Here is a 27,716-nt window from a genome sequence, read left to right as displayed (position 1 = left end):
TTTTCGGCGATATCATCTCAACGTTTTGGTTAATTTGAATCGCAGACTAATGACGCGTGCATGTTGATATTGTGTCTTGCACATTTTGCGCCAGCAAAACTTACCCTTCCAGCTGTAATGCCCATGCAAAACCTATTGAGCTCAAGGTAAATGTGGCACAAACGTGGTTGGTCAAGAATTGCGTGACCTGTGGTCAACAGTCGCCAGTAGCGCGAGGGGTGTGCTTGTCGGCCTCCTAAACTCCATCCGTAGTTTTACCGCTGTACAAGCTAAGCGTACGACGATTACGTCAGTGGCCGAACTTACAATATTGTTGATGTTATATAATTATAAATCTGTTAATTTCTGTTCTGTTAAAATTTGTTATATTCCATCTCAGACGATCGCTCAAATCTCTTCCTGTTAAAAGTACGATTTGGAATAAAAGTAAGTAAATATACTGTAGCATTTTTTTAATATTATAATGCCTAAATGCGTTCAACTATAAAGTATACAATTTCAACACATAGTTTCAATTATTTTCGATTTTAATGAACAGAAAAAATTGTTAAGTTGTAAGATAAATGATTAATTGAACAATATTATACATAGTAAATATATTATATTAAAATTTGTTAAGTTGAATAGTAAACGGTTTGCGTTCTTTAATAGTCATATACTTAGGTGTAATAGGGTTTTTAGGTCATCTTAAGTATTGAAATTTTGGTTTAAAATTGTTGTACGGAAGTCGAAGGGTAAATTTGAATAAATGCTTTAATATTACTAAATAGTTCACGTAAATACTTTATAAAATATATGGAATAAATTAGTAAACCAAATAAAATATAATCTTAAATGATAGATTAATATTAATTGTTTTAAAGAAGTAAGTGAATAATAAAATTTAGTGAATCTATTTTAAAATTACCATTTATTTACATTTTGGAACAGTTATTAAATTATAAAAATACTATCATATTTTTATATTATTATACTAAATTCTATAATTTTAAATATTTATTAGCAATATTTTGCATTCATTTATGAGTTCCAATAAATATAAGTGAAGAAACAAAACATTTTTTTTTTTTTTTTTTACGTACTTCAAAAGTTAAAAGAAAGAATAATAACGTTGACACTGAAAGGTATAATTTTTTTTCATTATTTAAAATAAGTATTTATAATTTTGAATACTCCAAATAATCTGTAGTAGGTATACCAAACAAGACTGTAACTGATAGGGGAAGGGTCCAGGGATCAAGGAGTTCTGACCCCCCCCCTCCGGATTTTTTTAAAGCAGAAATATTTTTTTATTATTAAATAATTAACTATTGTGTAAATTGAATATTATAATAACCACTTATGTTTTTAATAACTATAATAATCAAATTTTTAACGTAAAAATGACAAGTTTCAGTATCTATATTTAAAAAAATTTTGGTTCACCAACCTCCCCCTCCGCCTTTTTTTCAGTTACAGCCTTGTATACAAAGAATAGTTAACAGATAATACTTACAATAAATACTGAATAGTTTAAAGTAATAATCTTATACTAAAATTAATTTGATTAAAATAATAAACTACAATAAATAAAAATCTAACCAAGTTTATCAAATTATGAAGTGTCATCATTATGTGACTACTTTTTTTGATTTTCATCAAGTTATACATCGTAAAATCAGTTTATAATAATATGTTTATTGTAAATAAATTTAAGATTGTGTATAAAAATAAAATAAATAATTATATTAATAAACTACCTATCCATTATCTTATTCAATAGGAAAATAGGGAAATATATATACAATATTATAATATTTAATATTATGACACCCAATAAAGTATTTTATAATACTAATTTTAAGTCTCAATAATATTCAACATTCATGTAATCGTGTTTAACTTTAAAAATTGGGTTTCGTTAAAAAATGTATACACTTGTTTGATGTTTTAAAAACTTTAATTTTTACTTAAAGAATACTTAGTAGTATTTTTTTTCATTTCCATTACCATTAATTACTTAACATAAATTTAAAAAATTAAAAATCGTACGTTATAAAAATATGTTTAAAACATTTTTACGTACTTATTTTGTATAGTCTTATTTATTATTATAACTATAAGTGAATAGTATAAATAATAACTGTAATTTTAAATTAATAAACATTATTTTACGTAGCTAAGAAAACATAATTATCTATATAGTTTTAAATTTAATTATTCTATAATGTAAATATAATTGATAAAACTATTTACATTTTTAACCGAGTATTTTGTTATTGTAATATTAATTGAACAATGTATAACTATTACTAGATTTTAATTATTTTAAATAGATTTTTAGAAAACTTTATTATTTTTAATTTATTTTTTTTTTTTGCTTGTTTGGCCATATAGGTACTATGTATAATGTATATACTATATTATATAACTATATATTTTAAAGTATTGAAAAGTTAATTAGATTTTACAATTTTTGGAAAAATATTTTACTTATTAAATTCTTAACTCATTTAAGATTATTGAATTGTTTGATTATTAATTATAAAATCAATAATCTCAGTAATTATATGTTTTTTTTATAGTGAAGTGAATGAAGAAAGCAATGTACTGTATTGTTACATTTTAATGATAAAGATATTTTCACGAAAGTTGCGTACGTATATATAGGTATGTATGTGTTAATCATTTAGTTTTATACGGGAGATCTAACTTTACTAAATATTTTTGCTCTTTTGATGTACAGACAAAACATACTTAATGAATTGTCAAAATGTTGGCACCAACTGTCACGATTCAACCATCATCCCGACCGTCCAGTACGATGGGAGAACGAGAAGTTATGGCGTCCGCGGACGGCAGCGAAGAAAAACATGAACCAAATGTTAAAGAGATAGTTGCCCCTGCAAGATTAAACGTCCCTCAGCCAGACAACAAGTCAGAAAGTGATGATGAAGATTATCAAGAAGTAAGATGGTGTAACATATCACGTCCGATATTTATGCTAAAAAAATTTGATTTTTATTGTAAAATATTTATTAAGTATTATATAGAATTATTTAAAATAACATGTTACTAATTGATTAAAAAATAATTATGTAGTAAGAGTTTATCAATAAAAATTACAAATTATGTACAATAAGTGAAAAATTAATTGATCTAATATGTTAAACTTATTAAATCAAATAAGACTGGTATTTTCAATGATTTATTAAGAAGAGGCATATTCCCATATGTTGTTTTCGACTTACACACGTACGACAATAAATTTATGACCTATTTGAAACTGTATGTTTTAAAACAATTATAACTTAATCAAACATAATACAGTGAGTTCCGCTTAATGTGATCACTAGTTAATAGAATCAACCGTTTATTAGAATTAAAAATTAAAATCCCAAACCAAATTGTATATGTAATGTTGTAAATGCTTTATAGAATCAAACAGTTAATAGAATCAAAATTACCTGCACCAAAGTGATCATATTAAGCGGAACTCACTGTAGTTTAATTCACTTAAGTATCAAAACTAACAGCAAACTATTGAAAACTGTGAACGAATATTTGCTATGTTGTACATGTGTAAGACATAGACAACATACGCCGGTACAACGTCCTCTTAATCCTTTACCACACAAATATAAAAATTATCATTATTTTTAACTTTCTAAACTATTTTAAGTTTCAAAAATATACTCATAATACTCATATTTTTATTTTTTAATTAACTAAAACAAATTTAAATTTAAAATGAAATAATATGCTGAAAATGCAGTGTTATTTCACAACATTTTAATTTTGGTTTTATAATCTGGAAGTAAAATAATTTTATTATTAAATGATGCTACATGTAAATTAAACACTGTCTATGGTGATACTTTTATTGTATACATGATCAATTTATCAAATATTTATTATGTTTATGATATGAAATAATAAATAAAATTATCTTAATAACTATTGTTTAAAACTATAAATCATAATACAGTGAGTTCCGCTTAATATGATCACTTTGGTGCAGGTAATTTTGATTCTATTAACTGTTTGATTCTATAAAGCATTTACAACATTACATATACAATTTGGTTTGGGATTTTAATTTTTAATTCTAATAAACGGTTGATTCTATTAACTAGTGATCACATTAAGCGGAACTCACTGTATTATGATTGTCTTTTTATTGTAATCGCTATTGTAAAATAAAGTACCATTTAATTAAAATTTTATCATTTAGTTTTAGAGTGTATTCATATTTAAAATTTAATGAGTTATGTATGTTGTGGGTAATTTGTATGATTTAGGGCTTAGAACTAGTATCGTGTTGTTTTAATGATACTGCATTTTCTTAATTTATCATTGAAATAGTGGATTATTGTAAATAATATGTCGTAGGCACAAATCAGTCATTTTAGTCAAAGAATTTAATTTTTATAGAACTTCACCATCCGCCTAGACATTTAGTCAAATGCCTATTTCAAGTCAAGCAAATAATGAAAATGAAAAATGTTGTATTATTTTAAACATTTAATTACTTATATTTTCTATTAATTATTTATTTCTATTTTATATAAAAATAAACTATGTATTATTTATTAATATGTAAACACATAGGTAAATGAAATATGTTTAATTTTGTGTCCATTGGTACTATTGTTTTAATACTTAAATCATAAACATATAGACTATAATTACTAATTAAGTATAAAAGACGTAGACGATAGTACGAGTATAATATATTCTCTATACCTAGTCTTATATAGTACGGGTATTGAGTAGTGAGTACTATATATTCGTATTAAACAAAAATAAAAGTTTCATTGGTTTTATCTTGGAAAATTAACGTAGGTACCTACTTGGTTGTATGAGAACCTTATATATATATTGAGTTGTGAGTTATGTTTTAAAAAAAATATTAAATGTTCTAGCAAATGCCACCAAACAAAAACATGTAACTAGTAATAAATAAAAATTAACAAAATTTTTTAATTATAATATACCCCTATTAATAATTTTTTATACTCGTACTATCACATCTAATTAGTAATTACTTATTTATACATTTATGATTTAAGTTTTAAAATAATAATACCAATGGACACGCGATTAAAAATATTTAATATACCTATTTTTATAAAACAGCAATAAATAATTAATAAGAAATATAATTAAATTTTTAAAATAATACAAAATATTTTGTTTTTATTATTTTTCTGACTTGAAATAGGCGTTTAACTAAATGTCTAGGTGGACAGTGAAATCGTATAAAACTTAAATTCTTTGACTATATACCTAGGCATTTAGTAAAATGCCTGATTTGACTATATGCCTACGAAAAATAAATACATTAAAAATATAGTAGGTGTGTAAAATATATAATTCCATCATAATATCAAAATATAAATTAGTATCTGTATACATTATTATTATATATTTAATATGTTGTATCAATTATTAAAATATACTAAACCAGTTAATTGAAATGTTAGGTATCGAGGCACACGCAACAAATAGTACACGTCGGACCACCTGGATATTGGCAAAGTGTGCCCAATAGCAGAGCAGCTAGTCCTGGAAATGACAACGGGAGCGAAACATCATCAGTTATGCCTGCTCCAGTCCCTGGATTGGCTGCTTCTAGAGTAGCTAAAGAGAAATATAATCATCTATCGTATTGGAAAGCGAGAAAAGTGAGGATATTAATTAGTAAAACATGAGAGAAAAAAGTAGATACAAATTGTCACCATGTTTATATCATAATATTATATAATACTACCAAGTTATCCTAAATAATAACAATAATAATAATATATGACTAAACTTATGTTATATAGTTGTTTGATGTATCATGTATTGTTAGGTATCACTTAATATTATTAAAAATGACAATAAAATTAACTTTAATTTATGTATAGATTGTAAATTATGGTATCAACTTTTATAAAATTACCAGTATACTACAGTGGTGCCAAAATATATATTTACCCGTGGCAATAATTGTCATATTTGAATTTAATAGGTAGTAAGGATGATCTTTGTCATTGAGTGTACAAATTTAAAAAACTGTAGTAGTTATAATGAAAAAACTGATATATTAATTTACTTATTTGTGTGGAATTTTAAATGTTGGCAATACAATTTATCTAATAGATAGCATAAAAACTATACTTGGTGCATGGTAAGGTAATTTTAAGAAATAGGCGGGTGTCAAAATCGTATGTAAAAGTATGTCATGGGTAAAATTTTTGACTTTGGCGCCTCTGAGTATACACGTATAATGTATTATACGTCAACTATTCAATAATAATTAAATATTAATATAATGTCTGACTGGTATTTGGTTATAAAAATTATTACTACTATATCTATTTTTAATTTTCATGTACATCAGTCGTATTTTACCAAAAGAATATCTTTACGAATTATAATTATTGTTATCGTTCATTATTATTGATCAGTAAATAATATTTCGTTTATATAATAATATTATTATTTATTAACAACAATGTATAGTTACAATTTTCATGCTTGTTTGTAACTTTTATTTAACTTAAGTGCGAAATCAAAAATTTGTTTTTATCTGATTTTTAATTATAATGTGTTTATTGCTAATAATTTTTTTAAACATCATTTTTGTTAATAAATTGTGTAGGTATAGGTACTTACACAATAATATAATTAAATAATATTATACGTACATATAATTGCTATTTTCTAATATCTTTGGCATGAGTATATCTGTCAAAGAATTTATCAATTCAATTCTTAATCGTTGGATCCTAACAGTCGTACCAATAGTCGCACCCTTTTATAAACATTTAAAAATTAAAATTATTGTTACATTTTATTATTATTTTAGTTTTTAAAATCTTTAAACGATTATACTTTGACGAAATTTTACTATCAGCTATATTAAGTATTAATACTTATGAAGTTAGTGCATGTTTGTGAATAGAATGATCTATTATTTAGTGAACACATAACTTAAACAGTATTATACAAGTTGAAATATATATTTATTATATTTATAGGTAACGTTTTTTAAAAATGGCGATTTATACTTTCCGGGATTAGAACTACGTTTCAGACCTGGAAGAGATATTGGCAATTTAGAAGCGTTATTAGATAAATTATCAACACGAATGGATTTACCTCGCGGTGCACGATATTTATTTTCAATGGATGGTGCGAGGGTTGTCAGTTTAGATCAATTAGAAGATGATCAGTCATACGTGGTTTCATCTTATAAAAGTTTCAAGGTATTTATGTAATAAAATTTCAATTGAATGAAAAAATTAAAATTATGTTCTACGGTAAGATATTATATGCCAGCAATTCTGATATTTCATATTAAAATGTATAATGTGATTAAACCAGAATTATTAGAAATTGTTATAAAGTTCTTATACCAGTGCATATAAAAGACAAATACAAAATAACCATTGTTGATTAAAACACATTTACAATTTAAGTTAAAATTTCCTGGTAACGTAAATTTGGTGCATCCTTACTCGTATATATTTTGTTATGCTACAACATAATAATATAATTAGATAATTATTAAAATGATATAAATCATAATACTATTTTAAGATAAACAAAATAGGTAATTTAAACAATATAATTTTAATTTGTTGAATATTTTACTAAATGTATTATTTATTTTACTATCAAAAAACGCTAGTGAAAAATTCCTTAAAAATAATTTATCTTTGAAAATAATAAGTTTTATTATTATTATTGAAATCTAACATTTACTAAAAAAAAATAATTTGAAAAACAATAAAATTATGATTATACAATTAAAAAAAAAAAAAAAATGGATAAGTGGGTACTGCCATGATGTATTATAGTCGTCATGACCTAACCTAACCTAAACGATGAGTTAAATTTTAATTTAATGATGTATTATTGTATAGAAAAAATGACTATGAGCGTAAACAGTCTGTCAGCTTATATCAAAAAGTATATTAAATATTTACTGCAGGATAAGTTTTTCGTTAAATAAAAGTAATTTATTTTATTATTAGTAATGTGATAAGTGTATTTAATTTTTTCTATATTATAAGTATTATTAGTATTTAGAATTTTGAATCTTAAAACAATATATTGTATGTACACCATAGAAAATAATTTAAATTTTCAGCATCTATAAATAGCTCAAAAAAGATTCAAAATATTTAGGAAGTTATACGATAGGTAATTATTTTCCAACAGTATAGATTTTATTAGTTAAGTCATTATTGAGATTTATCAATCATGTTTGACCGTTGAACTTAAAAGTTAGTAAACTTTATTTTTAGCTATATTATATTTTTATAGTATATAATACATATATAAATGGTTTTTTTGTTTTTATTTTATCTATAATATTTACTGTTATGCAATAAATAAATTTGACGTGAAAACGAACTTGGAAAGGGATGGTTCATACTAAACATAAATTGTTATAAGTTTTGGGTTTACATATAGTTTGCTTTTATTAGTTAAACGCTGAAAAGATCATTAATGAATAGATCGCTGTAATATATATTTATAGAAGTGTTAAATTTTTGATTAAATGATACATTATTTCATACAAAAAACAATTAACAGCAGAGATGGTTTGTTGACTGTATTTTTAAGTATTATAATATAAGTAATAAGTATATTAATTTATATTACTAGTTGTAATTAAAATCTATTATTAATATTAAATACTTTAAACTAATCTTTGACCAATAAAATATAATACATATTATTATACATAATATTGTTGTTAAAATATTAATAAATACCTCGTACCTATAAGAACAGTGTAAATAAGTTCGTAGTATAATTGTATAAATAGTTTAAAAATGTATTGCATTGGATATAGGTACTGGATATAAAATACAATAATATACGTGATGGTGAACATTTTAAACTTTTTTTAGTTAATATTTATGGAGTTACAACATAATAAATAAATATACTAAGGAAAAGATTCGTAATTTTTCATTTAAATATTCAATTTTTACAAAATTTAAACTTAAGGAATATATAAAGTAGGTACTCATAGTTATAGCCAAGGGCGGATTCAGGGAAGGGGCACAGGAGCACTTACTCCCTGTCAATTTTCTATCGACATTTTTTTTTTATGTAACTACGAGTATCATATAAATGAAAAATTGTAAACCTGTATTATACAAATAACTATTATTTAGCTCAGACTAGTTTATATGTAGTAATGAAACTAAATACTAGATCGCGTGAGTCTTATTCAATTATATGTACAAAGTATAAAATAATATATGGTCTTGTTTAAAAACCTCATAAAAATTCCGTTTTATATTTCACGTGTAATATAGATGAATTTATGCAACTAAAAAATTGTCTAATCAAAATGTAAATTTTTTAAAACAGTAAAACTTGTGAGTGTCCCATTTATAACTATAAAATACGATTTACAATCAAAAAAAATATCTAAAAAATACAATCAATTATTTAAAACTTATACGTATATAATGTTTGTAAAAATATTAAAATATATATTTAATATTAAAAAGGTATGTAAGTGGGTAGCGCTTAGCTGTGCATTACGTATCGAGTGGGTCAATTTTTTAAGTGTGATTAATTTGAATTCAATGATATATTATAGTATACGGAAAACGATTTTGAACGGAAATGTTCTATCAGCCTACATTTTAGTTATTAAATTATAATTTATTTTACCTTTAGTATGTTTACTAAAAAGTCGCATTAAGTTATGAGTATTTAATAATTATAATAATATATATTTATACCATTTAAAAATTATATAACTCTTTATTTAATTTGTTTGTAAAAACGGAAAAATTTTGTAAAAATAGATTCATAATATAAATAAATATTATCTTAAAATAAATCAAAAATATCATCGCGTTTTATATTTATAATAGTATTATATTATTAGAATATACATAAAAGTTTAAAACTTAGATACAAAAAGAAAGTTTTTATGAATTTTTAACTATAAAATAGTTTGTATTTTTTGCGAAAAGAATTTTTTCGAAATTTTAACTTTGAATAAAAAATTATATTTTTAATATTTTTATACAACAATAAGAACAATTTGTAAAATCTTTATTAAATTTTTAAGAATTTTGACAAAGCCAATGATTTTGTATAAAGATTTATAAAAAAAATAACTAAAAAATTTGAAAATATCGAAAATTTTATCGTATAATGGAAATGATAGTATTAATAATTGATAAAAATTAGAAAGTGTTTATTGTTATTTTTTTTTTTTTTGAAGTATAAAATTATCGAAAATATCGTAAATCATCTGAGGAGAAATAATTATTTTACGGGTGAATATCGAATATCGTACCTAAACGCTTAAACTCAAAATGCTCATAAAACTTTAAAAATAAATATTAATTATAAATATTAATAATAATTAATATTATTAAAAAAAGTTATGACTATGTTTCAATTGAAAAATTAACAACGTATGAGATGCTTTTTATACAATTGTTAACTAAAGTTTTTTTTTAAAAAAATATTGAAAATTGCTCATTTCTATAAATAGCAAAATATTTGAAATATTTTAATAATTTTATCAAAAATAAAAATCAATAATTTAAACATTTGGTAAAAATTTCAAGTATTCACGGTTATTGTTCTTTGAGTTACATAGAAAAAACCAAATTGATTTTGAATTGAAACAGTATTTTCTGTTATTATTCTATGTAGATATTATAATAGTTAAGAGTTTTTAAACTTTTTGAACAGGTCATAGGTTATTATCAGTCATGTTTTGTCTAATTATACATTTTGATTTACGTTTTGATACTATATTGTTATTTATTTGTACATTGTTATTTATAATATTTATCGTTATTTATTTTTAAATAAATATTTTAAGTTATTTGTTTATGTAAATTTTAAAACGATTAATTTAAAGTTTAAATATATAGCTACAACATAATATTTTAAAAATAACAGTTTTAAAAGTAATCTAAATATTTTTATTATAAAATTATTAATTTTAACGTTTACTATTTTAATTTCTGTTAATAGTATCTAGTATCTATACAATGAATTCTCATTATTAAAATAACATACAATTATAATTTAAAGAAATCATTAGATAAATATTATGTTATTCGTTAAGAAAAAATGTATTAAATGTTAATTAATATAATTCTCTTTAATCTTAACCAGCCCCTTAAATTATGTGTAGAACAAAAAGTGAAGTGAGTAGTACGAAATATTTTATTAGTGTGCTTTGAACAATATTTTGTATTATTACTTATAAGTTAGATTTGGCCGATTTGGGACTAAGTGTGTAATACGAGAATTTGGATATTTTGGAGGCTGGTCTTAATAATCTACTATAGGAAAGTAATTAAAATTTAGCCTAAAAAATATAATATCTACACAAAAACCTTTTAAAGTCAACAATATGGTATTTCGGAATTCAATTACGGAGTGTGCTAAAAAAAATTCTAATACAATACACAAATAAAATACAAACTTTCGAATGAATATCATTATATATGATAAAAAATGCGTCATTTTATGTCTAAAATGACTCAAATCATACTTTCTACATAGGTGTAAAAATTTTAACATTTTAATTATTAGTGTAATAAACGAAAAAAAATTGAAAAGTATTACTGTTTGGTAATTACTACTTATCTATCTTTTATAAATTTATATTTTGTACACCTATCTATATCTATTTAAAATAATAAGAGATAACTATGCGAGTATGCGTATATGTGTTAGTGTTAATAGTTTATTGCAATCGTATTCCCGAAATCAATACAAAAGTAATCTTATACCAGGAAATTAATTTTTACATTTTAAATTTTATAGAGGGTTTACACAAGGATATTTTTGTTAGCTTAAGAAAAACGAATAATTTTTCATTTGTGTAGGGTTGCCATTAATAATGTAAAATAAAATATTCATTGTAATTGAATATAATTTTAGATCATTTATATTTGATTAAAACTACCCGAATGACAAAAGTTGAATTATGTGTAGTTTACTGCTAACTGAGTTTAAGATAGGGTAAATACACTGACATTATTTAATTTATAACGAATAATCATTTAAGATCAAATTTTAAATAAATATTAAAATGTATTCATTAGCTACTAAACATTAATTGATTCATATTGGTTTATATTTTGAATAAAATAATTGAGTTAAGTGTTAAAATTATTTTAAGATATTGTTAATACATTTTTATGTATTTTAATCATGTATATTCAGAAAAAATATTCTTATATAATATATAATCCTGCACAATAAATTAAGTTTGCAATATTACAATATAATATATTAAATAGTTTGTTAAAATGTAAGACTGTGCATTTTAGTTTTCATAAATTATTATTATAACCAAAAATAATTAACGAAATAATATAAAAGGTCATAACCTTGTAAACTGAAGTTTTCAAAATGTAAGTGCCATAAATTAATGTACCACAAATATATAATTACGAGTGTTGATTTGAATAGTTCTAACTCCCAAGTACTACATTACTATACACTGTTTGCACGCTAACTGTTAAACCTTGTCACATTGAATTAAATGAATATTTATTAAAGCTGTGTTCGTTTAATATTATACATAGAACTTTCATACGTTTTACACAAAATATTATTTATGGTTTATAAAAAAAACAATTCAATGTAATTTGTAGTTTGAATAAATATAATTGTGTTATTAAATGAAACAAAGTTAAACAAATATTTTTTATAGTTATTTAAGAGACTGTTAAAAATTTAAATTTAAAGAATAACTAGAACAATTGTTTTATACTTCACAAAATATTTTGTACAAAACGCTACAATAAATAAAGTGTAATAGAAGCAATGTGTAATTTTAATATCTAGTAGTAACTTTAATGATAAATTGTTGTATTTGAAAAAAAAACTCTAGGCTTGGTTTACACAAAAACTGTCAAGATTTTAATACAAAAAGTGTTTTGGTGTGTTATTAATCATTTGTAGTTATTACCATCATAAATTGTTGCATGACTTATATTCTACGAGGACCTGTGAATATTATGTATATAGTTTTTGAATAATGCGTTTTTTCGTTTTCAATACTTTAACCTTTCGAAACAAAAAATACTTCAATGTACAACTTGGAGAGTAGTTTCTGGTATAAATTTAGTTCTAGTTGGTTCTATGAAAAGTCAAAAGTAGGTAAAAATGTCCACAGTATCCATCTACTTTAAAAATTAAAAAAAAAATGTTATTTTTAGAAATCTAAACAGCTTTTTGCCATTCCATTTTTTTATTATTTATAGAGGGTAACTATAGTATAGTAGTTATAGTATGTAACAATTAATATCTAATAATGGAATTAAGTAAAATATAATTATAATTGGTATTTGTGATTTTTTTTTACCAATTGTTGTGTATGTCGTAGGCCATAAGGAAAATTAGTTTTTTTTGTGAAAAGTCTAGACTCTTTGCAATGGGGTAGCCCGTTTGTGAACTAATAATAATTTTTCCTAACAGCCTGCCGTTTTTCAGGCTCATTGCATATAGACTAACATTAGTTAAGCCTTTTAAGAACTACAATCATTTTATGGTAATAACCAATTTAATTGTTATATTTTATGGATTATTTATAATCGCACAGTACATTATTTTTCCGGCAAGCCCGTCTATTTGTCTTGCACGATGTTTTTTATATGTATCATGTAAACTGAACTAAAATATTATAGTAGGTATTATAGGTACCTACATTATTATTATTTTTTTGTCTACAACTTTGCTAATATTATATTATGAGTTTCTAGTTGTCCATCTATTTTTGATAAAATAAAATACAATAATAAAATAATTATTACCATAAAATGATTGTAGTCCTTAAAAGGCCTAACTGCTGTTAGTCTGTATGCAATGAGCCTGAAAAACAGCAGGCTGTTTGGAAAAATAATAAGTAGTTCTCAAACTGGCTACCCCATTGTAAAGAGCCTAGTCTTTTTGCAAAAAAGCTAATTTTCTATATGGCCTACGACGTGTACATTAATAATAAAATATCCTTAGATATAGAGCTAATATACTGTTTTTGCTCAGAATCGTTTTATAATGATTTACAACTGAATTAAAATTCATTCATTATTGAGACTTAATTAAAAATGAGACAGAAGAATAAAATCTTAATACAAAAAGCACCTACACATTCAAGTGAAATTTCAATTTAAATAATATTATTAACAGTTAAAATTATGTAAGAAAAATATTTGTCAAAACTTCCTTTAATCTATTTTAACTTTAATGGATGTTTTAATTTGATTATAAATTTATAATTAACAAATTATATATAATTTTATTATTAATATTTTGACTACAATAATTTATTTTATTTTATTCAATAGCACTAATAATTTATACTTGTATTTAAAATTAAGCTAAAATGTCACAATAATTATGTACTAACATATTTTTAATACTATTCAAAAAATATTCTGAACATATTATATCTAGTACTTTTGTACGCATTTTTATCTATATCACAATCGGTTTAAGTTTTTGTCTACTCATAATATACGTTTTTCTTTTCTTTATTAAAATTTCCATAAAATACAAATGGCATTAAAGAAAAAGTTATCTATTGAGTAATAAAAGCTATGACCCAAAAGTATAGCGATACCCCTTAGGTATTACAATTTAAGTTAATTACCTTTTGTTCGTGTTATGTTAAGTAGGAGGTATAAAGGTTTATATACCTATATGGTATCAAAATATTATATTGCGTTTATGTTATGATTTCGGTTTTGTTCGTGTCGGTGGTCATTTTGTTATGACCTTCAGATTAATTTTTACATTTTTATAAGAGATCTTAAGTTGTTCATTTATATTTTCACATGAGACCAAGAGCGGTCAAGGACTCCACGTGATTTAAGTTTGTCGAAAAAAAGTATGTACCCAACATAAAATAACAAAAACCTTTAAAATACTACTTAAAATTAATTTATTACGATGTAGTTATTTTGTATTTGAATATAGCACATTTAAAAATAAAATAAAATCCCACATAACAATAATATTACGTAATAGATTAGTAATAGAATATATATAATATGTATTATAGTTATTGTCCAAATGCTTAAAATACTATTTGAGACATAAGTAAGAAATTAAAATTAAATTATTGTGAAAATTAAACGTGTAGGATCTCAGAAAACAAATAATTGAACAAAAACAAAAAAAATAATTTTAATGCTTAATGGTTGTAATATTAAGTTTTATTGATTTAAAATAAAGCTAACCTACCATCCTTATGATACTATAATATTAACCATATCAAAAACCACAAGTTGTTATATAATTCTGAGATAAGAAAATATATTTATCTGATCTTATGTATCATGTGGATTAACTAACATTTCTTTTTGTATAATATGTAGGTATTTAACTAATGCCTTAAAAGTCTTTATAGATTAAACTATGGGTTTCTTAATTTTTTTTAAAAAAAACAACTTTAAATGATTAGATAAATAATTTCCAATCTTGTTTTAATTTTAACATACATATTGTAATTAAATATTTTAACCAATTTAAAGCTCTAAAACACTTAAAAACGGTTCTAGAACTTATTTCTCATAAGACACGTTTCTCTAAGATATTTTAAAAACGACAAATAAAAACATATTAATAAAATGAATTTACATCGACGAAAGTATGGAAATAAAAATAAAATATGTTTTTAATCAATTAGAATTTAAACTGAAAAGTTTTAATTTCAAATACATTTATTGAAAAAATACCTTGTGCCTTAAAAGTTTTTTTAAGACTTATTAAGTATTATACATTTATACTTATTATCAATGACTATCTAACATCAAATTTATTCATGTAAATTTCTAATAAAAAAACATGTAATTGGAGAGAATTAAGATGTTTATCGATAAACATCAAAAATTCGAAAAAGTTAAATTCAAAAAAAGTACTTTGAGTAGTTTGTAAAAATGTAATATGATGATAATCCTATAATAGCATTGGTAATTCAGGAAATAATATAATTGTGTTATTTTTGAAAATGACTTAACGTAACCTTTGACCCTGTCTCAAAATTTTCAAGGGGCAATTGCTCGTCCCCATCCCATACCAAAATTACACCACTGGATTTACTGATTTATTTCTATAGTTGCTGTTACTCTGTATCGTCTCACAAAAAATTGTTTTGTATATTCTTTATATATTAATACGTGTGATGCATGTGTGCGTATTTTATTATCGCATTGGTTTGGCCCTTCAAGCGAAAAAACATCACGTCCACGCGACAACGACCGGAAGTGCACCTCTCCGCCGACGAACCCGCGCAAAAATAATACAAAATAATCATATTATATAATAAATATACGGTACGGCGTTTGCATGTCGGCGAAAATAATAATAATAATAATAAGCACGTTAATTATCAGACGGTGGCGACCGGTGGCACTCGCTATACAGGAGAATAATATAGGTACCCACCTCAATCGTATATTATAATATATGTATAACAGTACCACCGATGTACCATCCTACCTAAGCGTTACGGTAGGTATACGCAAATATAACGCTTCTTACCGATCGGATCGAGGAAAGGGTCATTTTGTGTGCGGGGTGGTTGTTGGCGGCAGGTCGTAGGGGTCGGACGAGCGGTGTAGTGTTGTGTATAATTGCAGTCGTAAAATTGGCGGGCGCGAAGATGGTCAAGGGCTCGGGGTATGCACGTACAATGTACAACGTACATTATGCACGTGTATATGTATATATAATATCATAAACGTTGTCTTGACCACCGCGCCCCAGACCTTGACGCCGCCACCGACCGTCCGTTGTAGACCGCGATATTATGATAATATTAAACAGCAATCGTGTGCGAGGCAGTCGAAGACAGACTTCCACATGAGACTGCCGCTGCAAACCGTTCGATATCGTCCATATAATATAATAGTTTCGCAAACGATACCGCGTTGTCGCAGCAGTTAGCTCGAAATCAGAACTGACGTCTTCTCGCCGTGCGGACAGTGGTATTTCGTACTTTTCGTTCGTCGTTCTAAATCGTTTATAATAATATAATAATAATATTGTTTATTATAAAGTGTACACAACCGTCGTGTTTAAAATCACTTATTTTCAGTGCTTCGTCACACACATGCATAATTATCCGTAAGTCGTATCGCGTTTAACAATAATTATACGATACGATATACGCACCTCTCCTGTATGTAATATATATTTCCCGTCGAGGTCATTGGCGTGGGCTTTTTAATTTCCCGCCCTGCGCAGCCCTCTCGCACACCAATGGAATGGCAGTCGCGTTCACCGTGTTGCACTCGTCCATCGCCGAGCACGCCGAACAGGTATACAATACTACAACGAGACGATTTGATAATTATATTTTTATTATTCTTATTATTGTGATAATCGATAATTAATTACTGTGTAAACGCCGTGGCCGAATGCTCGTACTAAAATAAAAGCGAATAACAGTCTTTTAACTACGTTCATTTTTCTCCTGACAGTGGTAATTTACGCGCCAGGTTGTATCACAAACATGATAATATCGTTGTAATTATTACAATTAAGTATTAACTACTACACGTGCAAGATGAAGTTTCCGTTCGAAATACTGATAATTTCAAAAAACGTTTTATTTCCAAAACTGCTGTCGCGGTAATACAAATATAATAAATGTGGTGACTCAATCGCACTATGGAAACGTCTTGTAGATTTGTCATTGAACCACAATTCAACGACGTAGGTAATCGTTTGGGTATAAATAATTAGCTTTATATGCGTAAATCGTACGAATACGCTACGTCTTTTCAATATTTTTTTCGCACATAAAAATATATTTACGTAATATATGGTACCTACTACCGACGAGAATTTAATACTAAAGACAAGTGTTTTTAAATTTATTACATACTTTAACGATAAAGTTTTTACGATTTATGAACTTTATGAGCAATAGTGCAAATCGAAAAAAATTCCAGAAGCTCAAGCCTCAAAGTTTTATTTTAAAATGTTAATTGATTAACCTATGTTTGATTAATATTTTTCATAAAAGATTTTACGTTTGGGAGGCTAACAATCTTATTTCATATTTGCGCTACTATATATATGAAACATTTAAATAAATTATAATAATGATAAATGAATGTGGTAAAATAAAAATGTCTAACAAACTATAAGGATATTTTGTGTAATTTAAAAATTCTTTTGCTATCTGTGTCTACATAACTGCAGATATAAATTATTTTTTAAATATGATTTGTATTTTGAAGTTAATTACATAACTATTATTACATAAAAGATAAGTGCCATTAAGTATTATTTTTTTAACTTAATTTTTGTAGAATGCAAACTACGGTAAGAAATCCGGTGGCTGGAACTCCACAACTGCCCCGACTACAGGTTCGGGTTGGTCAAGGCAATCGTCCATGAGTAGAAAGCAGTCGGTAGCTGATGCTAACGAGTTGACTTCAGCTACTTCAGGACTTAATATAACTAAATCATCTACAACTAGAGTTATAAGGATCATTAATAATTTTGATCACACAGTACAGGTCAGTATTGAATCTTAATATTATATTTTTTCTCCGTAAATTTTAGTTTTCATTATGAGATTTTTTAATATTTTAAACATTTTCAATTTAAGTTCAATTAGCTGAATTATAATAATTTTAATTATTAATACAGATAGGTAGTTATAAATTATAATACTCAGAATCTAAAAAAACAAATTTTAAACTACATAGTAATTCTAAGACATACCTTATTATAGATAAATCCTGTTATAAGTTAATAAGGTTCAATTTGAGTATGAATAAGTAATAATCATTAATCTTGAATTTAAAATAAAAAATTGAACTTATATAAGTCATTGTCATTTGTAAAATAATGTTTACCACCATTAAAATACTAGGATCTTATAAAAATTATTGTTTTTCGTTATGGTTAAAAATATAAAATGTGTAAAATCTATAGTACTATATACTTTAAGATTATAAAAATAAAAAAAAACATTACATTTCATTTTAATTTTAATTTTCCTAAATTACCCATGTACTAGGCAAAACAGTTAAAAATATAACTAAAATAATTTAATTCAGAATAATTTTAATAAAATAACAAAATATTTATTTTGTCAATAATTGAAATACGATGAATCACATTTTAATTTTCTTTTAGAAAATTGCAAATTAATATTTAAATAGATAATTAATTGGTTAAAATTGGTTGTAATATTATATATTTAAATTTTAGTGATTCTTTAAATTCAGTCTGATAAAACTATATAAGTATAAAAATTCTCAAGTGTATTATAACACTTTAATCTTTATTGAAAAAAAAATTATTGGTAACGAATAAAAATTAAATTCATATTAATTTACCAGAATATTAAACATGAAAAAATAACCCACTAATAAAAATATAACCATTTATAGTGTTGGAACTTTTAATAATTACTACAAAAATTTAATATATAGAATAATGAAATTTATGAAATCAAAATATAGGTGTACGAACTATAAAAATACGACTATTATACTTAATTATTTTTATTTTGAAAAATTTTAATTAGCACTAGTAATAAGTTGTAAGTCTATTCAAAGTCCTAGTTTGCAGTTGTACAACATAAAGGTTAATATTAAGTTTTTAAGTTATACAGCTAAAATGTGACCTTGGAAAATAATTTTGATACAAAATATAATTAGCTATACAACGATATTGAACTTTAACCTGCTTTATTGTAGTAAACATCTACTGTATATATTATTATTATTACAAAACTCCTATGCACGCATGTACCTGTTTTGCATAACTTGAACGCCTGCTAGTAATTTATAAAAAACTAACAATGATAATATTATCATAATAATATATATTATAATATTTTAAAAAAATATTTAAGATAATAATATCTAATATTGTTATTTATTATATTTATCATATTTTTGATTCATGTAGTTATGTTTCTAGCATAATAGTTGCTGTTTTTAATTTTTTTTACAGTTTTCAAAATTATTTTGTATTGAACATAATATATATTGTATTTTACATAATAATATGAGTAATATAAGGAACTTAAAAACAAACTAATATTTATTCTTATTATTTTAAAGTTTTAAAATTTTAAAATATATAAGTATGTTTATTAAATCCTGAAGCTAATTATAAAACTTACAAGTTCAATTACTGAGAAAAAATATTGACCATACATTTGATAAACAAATGACCTTTTATTTTTTATTCATACCTATTTCAATAAAAACTAAATAAATAACAACAATAATTTATAAAATATTGTATTTTTTTAGTGAATGCGTATTTTTTCTATTGTTATCACCAGTGGTAGACAAAAATTGTAAATTGAAACGTTAGCGTGTTTAACATATTTCTATTAAATACAGTATAACAAGATCTACCGAATGATCATACCGATTAATAAATTCTAAAACAAATCAAGTTCAATAAAAGTAATAAAGGTTAAGCGTTTGTTAAAAATAATATTATTTTATTGATTTACAATTTAAAGTTATTTTTACCAATAGGCAATTAACAATCAGCTCTGATTTTTACTTGTTAAAAATACTTCAAATAACTTATTTTTTTATGAACTTGTTATTTTGTAATTGTAGTGTCGAGTTCTACTTAACCTAAGAACCACCCAACCTTTTGAAGAGGTTATTGAAGATTTAGGACATGTGCTCAAAATGAACAATGCTAAACGCATGTTAACCGTGTCTAATCAAGAGGTAATAAGTAAATACTTTTTTTCTAAAACATTTATTTTAAACAAATAAAACTGATTTAGGTTCGTAGCTTTTCTCAACTAAGAAATGAATTTTCGGACGTGGATACATTTTACATCACGTCTGAGTCACGAGTATTATCGCCACCATTTAGAAGGTCAAGATCTAGGGGGGCATTAGCGGTTGAACCAATTATAAATACAGTTCCTACAAAGGCAGAAAGGCAAAGGAGAGCAAGAAGTAAAAGCCGACCTCGTGCACTATATGCAGCCGATCCAGATATTGTAAAAGTGCCTCCGGGTAAATATTTTGATATAAACTATAACCTATTAAACAATCCATTAAATAACAATTATTTTATATATTTAAGATTATACGGTGTTGGACGTGATGAAAGAAGAACCAATACGCGTGCAGATAAGAGGAACACGAAAAACATTTTTCCCTCCAATGGTCCATTCTCCTGCAGATGATTCACCACCAGACAAAAGATTAGCTTTAAATTGGGTGTATCCTTTTATGTGATATCGAGACATACAAAGTTAAAATTACGTCATAATTAAAGTTTAAAAAAATGTAAAATATCTGAACAATGATAGTTATTTTTTAGTACTTAATAATGTTTTTAAATAAACATTCGATAATTATTTGGAAATTGTATAACTTACTGAAATGTTATATTGTTGAGAAGTTATTAATTATTATTTATTCACTAACATTATATTGTTATAATTTGTGATCTGATGGAAATCACTTTTAAAATATCAATTTATATATATTATAATATTAGCCATATATTTTTGTTTAAAAAAAAGAAACTATTTTTGTGTATTGTACTATTATTAAATCTTAATTATTTTGGGTACTGAATACTATAACTGATATTTAATCAAAAAGTTGATGTTATGATATTATGTATAAGTAATAAATAAATTGTTTTAATATTGTTCCTTGACTTCGGACATTAAATAGTTATGGTTATCGAGGCATCGATACAAAAAGAAACCTGTGGGTATTGCCTACCGGAGAACTTATGTATTACGTTGCGGCTGTGGCTGTGCTTTATGACAGGGATGAAGAATCACAAAGACATTATATTGGACATACTGAAGATATTCAATGGTACTAAAAACAACCCAAGGTGTTTAAAATATATTTAATTCATTCAATTATTATCTTTGTTACAGTATGGATATACATCCTTCTAAGGAAATGGTAGCATCGGCTCAAAAAGCCGGTAGAACGCGAAAGACACAGGCCCACATTAGGATCTGGAGCCCTGAAACTCTGTATACTCTATACATAGTTGGTAATGGTGAATTTGAAGAAGGAGTCAGCGCATTAGCATTTTCACAGCTCGTATGTTATAATGATTTTATTATAATTATTACAATAAATTTTATACGAAAAAAACGCTCCGCTCGGAATCTAAAATGTAAAATACCAGTCTATACTGAGATAATAGTTTGTATAATATCGATATAATAAGGAATAAAAATAAATTGATATTTGAAGTCATATATCCGATATTATATGAATTATTCACTTCCCATATTGCGAACTTATAATTCACACTAATTTTTAACATCTAAATCATAATTATCATATGTGTTTATACCAGCCAGTGACAAATTATAGTAGAAACGCGGGAGAAAAATAAAACACAAATAATTGTGGACTAATAATAATCTCATATTGTAGCGTATTAAATTATTATGCCAAGTTAGTCAAATACATAAGAAAAATGTATAAAAGATATATAATTTGCACTATGATTGTAGAAATAATGACAATAAATAATAAATTACAAAACAGCGAGCTAACAATACATTCATGTATAATGTATATAAATACAAAAATGAGAAACAACATTTTTTTAATTTTTAGACTGGAGGGAATTATTTATTAGCCGTTGATTGTGGAAGAGAAAAAATGTTATCTGTTTGGCAATGGCAATGGGGACATTTATTGGGTAAAGTAGCTGTAAGTAAATTAATATACTTTATTTTTTAATCTTAACCAAAATACCAAATATTATTTTTATGTTTTTAGGCAATTATATACAGTATAATATTTATTTTTTTTTTTATTTTTTATAACTCGTTGTAGACAATGCAAACTGAAGACATATTGGGTGCATCTTTTCACCCTTTAGATGACAATTTAATGATAACTTACGGAAAAGGCCATTTGACGTTTTGGACCAGACGGAAGGATGGATTTTTCGAAAAAATTGATATCATAAAAGCAGTAATACATATTAATTTTCTTTTTAATTAATTGGTTTATAAAATGTGTTAATTATTAGCCTTCGAGGACGGTAATTACCAGTTTACAATTTGAACAAGAAGGGGACGTAATAACGGCGGATGGCGATGGATTTATTACAATTTACTCTGTAGATAGCGATGGCGCGTATTATGTCAGAATGGAATTCGAGGTTGTTAATAATCAAATTAGTTTGTGTTTCTTAAATATCTATTACTGTTGTTATTCTAGGCACATAACAAAGGCATAAATGCTCTTATAATGTTACCGGAAGGAACTCTTTTGTCCGGGGGTGAAAAAGACCGTAAAATCATAGCTTGGGATTCATTACAAAATTACAACAAGATAACTGAAACGAAAGTATGAAGTTCATGATAAGATAAAAGACAATTTCATTTAACATATATATTTTTACAGTTAACTGAAGTTTATGGTGGTGTAAGGAGTCTATACCCTCAACGGCCAGGGAGAAATGATGGCAACATATATGTAGGGACGATAAAAAATCATATTCTAGAAGGATCAATGCAAAGAAGATTTAATAGAGTGAGATTTTAGTAATAATACTAAGTAAATATGTAATATATATCTTTTGTAAATATATTACAGATAATATTTGGCCATAGTAAGCAATTGTGGGGATTAGCAGTCCATCCGGACGACGAACTTTTTGCCACCGCAGGTTACGATAAGAATATAAGTCTTTGGAAAAGACATGCTTTACTTTGGAGTACCCAAGTATGTACTGTACATGCTATTATCGTTAAATTCATTATTGATAAAATAATTATAATAATTATTGTTGACCGTCTGTTACAAATTATTTAATTTTAAAATACTGTCTGAATATTATTTACATAAAAGCTCTTGAAAACTCAACTTTTTTCATATATAAATAAATGATAAAATATACATTTTGCATTATCATATTTTTATTATTATTTAGATCCTTCAATAAGCCAGTACCTAACTTAAAAAAAACTAACATCACGAGAATTGTATAGTTTATTTTTATTTTTATTATACGCATATACCATACATATTTTGGCATTAATAATATTTCACATTCATATGATTAGGTTAATTATCTTTTATAAATACCTGACATTTTTTAAAATTATATATATTTTTTTTGTTTTTTATACCATAGATTAATATTTATATATGATAACGTACGTTTAAATTTAGAATTACACCGGTATATATATATATATAAATGTATATAAAAAAAAAAAAATTAAATCATTAAATCATCTTATATTATACATATTCTATTTTATAAAAATATATTTGAAAGAACTACCTATAACTTGTGTCTATAGATTGCATATGAATGTGTATCACTTACCTTTCATCCATTTGGTACTGCTCTTGTGGCTGGTTCAGTCGAAGGGTATTTGATTATTTTAAATGCTGAAAATGGGTCTGTGGTGTCAAGTGTTCGAGTGTGTGGTTCTGCCTTGACGTGTATGGGTTTTAATCCAGGTAAAAATAATATATTATGATATAATTTAATAATATAATGTTATCAATATGGCTATTAATATTGAGTTTTAATAGTATTTATACGTGTTTATCATTCCACTAATAAAATTATTTACCAATATATTAATTAACACTAATAATTTTAGCCGGCGATACAATAGCTGTTGGTTCTCAAAATGGTAGTGTTTATCTCTATCGAGTAAGTAGAGACGGATTCACGTTCAAAAAATCGAATAAAATTAGAGGAGTTCAACCATTGGTGCATTTAGACTGGAGTACAGATGGAAATTATCTACAAACAGTAACTGCAGAATATGACTTAGTTTTTTGTGAGTAACAAAAAAATATGAAAATGTGTTACATTTTGTGAAATGTTTATAATTAAAAATTTAGGGGACGTCAAAGGATTAATACAAGAAAAAAGTGCATCTGCAATGAAGGATGTTAAATGGTATACGTACAATGCAACTATAGGCTACTTAGTTTCTGGTAATTATATATTTTAAATTAAATTAATTATTTATCTAGAAGTGTTGGATAAATTTTTTGCAATCCAATTATCAAAAAGTTATTTTATCGATAAAAATAAACTGTATGTTGACTTATATTATTATGTATAATTATTAAACATAAAAGAAAACTTTTCTATTAGTTATAATAATTGCGTGTTCTTTTAAAATAATGTTCTTACATTCATTCATTTATTTATTTTTTCAATTATGTTTTTTATGAAATTTTATTTTATTTTAATGTTTATTTATTATAAAAGAAATTTAAAAATAACTCAGGCGTATTCTTTTATATTTAATAACAATGCATTTATTTTGTATTGGAAATAACTGTATTTGAAATCTATATAATTTAATACATGTCAGTCGAGTTAGAATCATTGTGTTTAACATTTTATTGCTTATTATTATTATTATTTTTTTTTTTTGAAGGGTTTATGATTATTTTCAATGAAAATTACGCAATTAAACAACTGTGGTTACTATATAGTCAACATTTAAGTATTTTTTATAATTTAGAGTTTTTGTTGACAATGTAAATTATTGTAAACATTGTAAATACTTATATTTTTTTATTTTGCTTAAAAAAAATTATTATACTTATGTAATTAAAATGATTTAAAAGTATTTAAACTTGAACTTTGAACTTTAACAAATGGAGAGTATTTCGAATTTCGTATAATTTTCCTTTAATTATTGTTTATTCTTCTTAAAAATTAATTTAAGTTATCAGCACATAATATGGTTATTGATATTTTAAAGAGAAAATTTAAGATTTTTAAAGAATATTATTATTAGATTAATAAAAAAAGAATAACCAGTTGATGTTATATTATGTGATTTTGTATAATGTTGTTTATTTATAATTTTGGTTTTGTTTCATTATAGGTATTTGGCACAACCGATATTATCCAACTTCATCGATGATAAGCACTGCCAATAGATCAGCAGCCCATGATCTTTTTATAACTGGAGACACAGATGGGTATCTCAGACTATTTAGGTATAGAACCAGAATAAATTACATAATATATATTTTCATGTGTATATCTTTAAATACAATTCTAAACTATTAGTCCTTTTTAATTATATTTTAAATTCACATTAAGATATACATCGACCACTAACACGCATGGTTTGAGCACGAGCACCTAATGAATCATTTTAATTTAATTTACAGGCATCCGTGTATTTTTACCAAATCAGAATACAACGAAGAGAAGGTTTATAGCGGACAAGTATCGAGTGCCAGATTTTTATTCAACGATAGAAACGTGGTGACGGTCGGTGGAACGGATGCGGCTCTTATGTTATGGGATGTCATAGAAGATTAAGTACAAAACCGCTTTACAAACTTTCATTTATTATTATTATTATTTTCTTTTGACTCGAGCACAATTCGAATTCTTCATCAATTTATTTGCTACGACCCGATGTCGACGTGATGAAATCAGATTACCAGCGTTTTAAAAACCTGCCTATACATTAACGTAAAGTGCGCCAGAGAAAAGTATAAAACACCATCTAATTGTTTTGATTTATTTCCAAAACATTTTATAAGGAAGTTACCGTTTTAGAAAATATAATAATAAGGTTCACAACCATAATTTTTTATTATGTATACATATAATATATTATACTTACGATTTTTATTGACATCACTGCTTAATTTTAAAGTAATGCAATTTGATATTCTTTTAGCGAATTAGAGATATTTTTCGTGATCTGTGATTATTAATATATATATTTATACATAGTATATTAGTATATACATAATATATATTTCTTATTATGTTCTGATTATTTTTCTGATGTCGATACAGATCAGTTAATGATCTGAAAATGTTGGTTTATTAGTACAAACTACAGACACACCTTCACTATATCAATATCATAACTACACTGCCTGGCATAGATATGTTAATATTATATTTAATTTGTATGTTTTATAAGTAACTTATATAATATACATACATAGTATAACTAATAAAAATAAATTTAATAATTTTGAAACTTTAGACTTGTTTTTATTTATTATCCTTTCAGTTATTTTTGTGTGTTGAAATTATACAAATATTAAATGTCAACTTATTATTTGTTTAATATAGGTAAAGTTATTTGAAAAATTATTATTTCTTCATCGGACAAAACATTTTCAAAAGATGAAAAATAAATGAAATATGATTTTAAAAAAATCATCGTTCTATAACGAATTACAAATATAAATAGATACACGTATAAAAATAAAACGAACATAATAAAAGAACAAAGGTAAAATATAATTATAGTATTTTAAATATAATGTTTGGAAAATAAAACTGGTGTTCATGACAGATAATGTCTGACACCGTATAATAAATTAACAAAGTTGTAAACAAATCTTTACATGGAATTAAACAAAGTGGAATGAAAAGCATATTATACAAAATATAATTTAAGGAAAAGCGTACAGGTACATAGAAATTATGATATGATATTAAAAAAGTGCCGAAAGAAAGAACGCGCATAAAACAATATAATAAAATACAATGTATATCTTAATTAAAAGTCGCAAATAAGAAGAGCGTATTATATAACTATAAAAATCTTTGGTAACATATAAATAGTATATAATAAAATATTACATGTGTAATAATTATACCCTAGTGTTGAACATTAATCTGCTAAATCATCAGACGTAATTTTAGCGGTATAAATTAGTAACACAGTTTTTCACGCAAGAAATAACATAATATATACGCCTGTACTATTA

The 27,716-nt window shown here is 24.8% G+C and overlaps 1 protein-coding gene across 4 annotated transcripts; it reads left to right on the top strand.

Annotated features, from left to right (window-relative positions):
- The first annotated feature begins 199 nt into the window (after positions 1 to 199).
- On the top strand, positions 200 to 26,982 carry LOC114119113 (echinoderm microtubule-associated protein-like CG42247). 4 transcript variants are annotated; one of them, XM_050200668.1, is made up of 22 exons: positions 200 to 426; positions 2,565 to 2,649; positions 2,726 to 2,947; positions 5,466 to 5,666; positions 7,008 to 7,235; positions 18,303 to 18,512; positions 20,589 to 20,705; positions 20,765 to 21,002; positions 21,073 to 21,211; positions 21,675 to 21,824; positions 21,890 to 22,061; positions 22,590 to 22,685; positions 22,812 to 22,952; positions 23,011 to 23,142; positions 23,202 to 23,330; positions 23,388 to 23,516; positions 23,580 to 23,708; positions 24,293 to 24,455; positions 24,602 to 24,784; positions 24,849 to 24,944; positions 25,853 to 25,967; positions 26,145 to 26,982. In XM_050200668.1, the coding sequence occupies exons 3-22, from the start codon at positions 2,753 to 2,755 to the stop codon at positions 26,296 to 26,298; spliced, it is 3,117 nt and encodes a 1,038-aa protein (XP_050056625.1). In that variant the 5' UTR covers positions 200 to 426; positions 2,565 to 2,649; positions 2,726 to 2,752; the 3' UTR covers positions 26,299 to 26,982. The 4 variants fall into 4 exon arrangements, with proteins under 4 accessions (XP_050056625.1, XP_050056627.1, XP_050056626.1 ...); XM_050200670.1 differs by lacking the exons at positions 200 to 426; positions 2,565 to 2,649; positions 2,726 to 2,947; positions 5,466 to 5,666; positions 7,008 to 7,235 and adding exons at positions 16,851 to 17,303; positions 17,466 to 17,700; XM_050200669.1 differs by lacking the exons at positions 200 to 426; positions 2,565 to 2,649; positions 2,726 to 2,947; positions 5,466 to 5,666; positions 7,008 to 7,235 and adding an exon at positions 16,851 to 17,303.
- The last annotated feature ends 734 nt before the right edge of the window (positions 26,983 to 27,716 follow it).

Source organism: Aphis gossypii, chromosome 2 (genome assembly GCF_020184175.1).
Source record: "Aphis gossypii isolate Hap1 chromosome 2, ASM2018417v2, whole genome shotgun sequence".
In the NCBI taxonomy this organism is placed as follows: Eukaryota; Metazoa; Arthropoda; class Insecta; order Hemiptera; family Aphididae; genus Aphis; species Aphis gossypii.
Note: the sequence above shows the minus strand (reverse complement) of the source record. Positions and strands in the feature narration are given on the sequence as shown.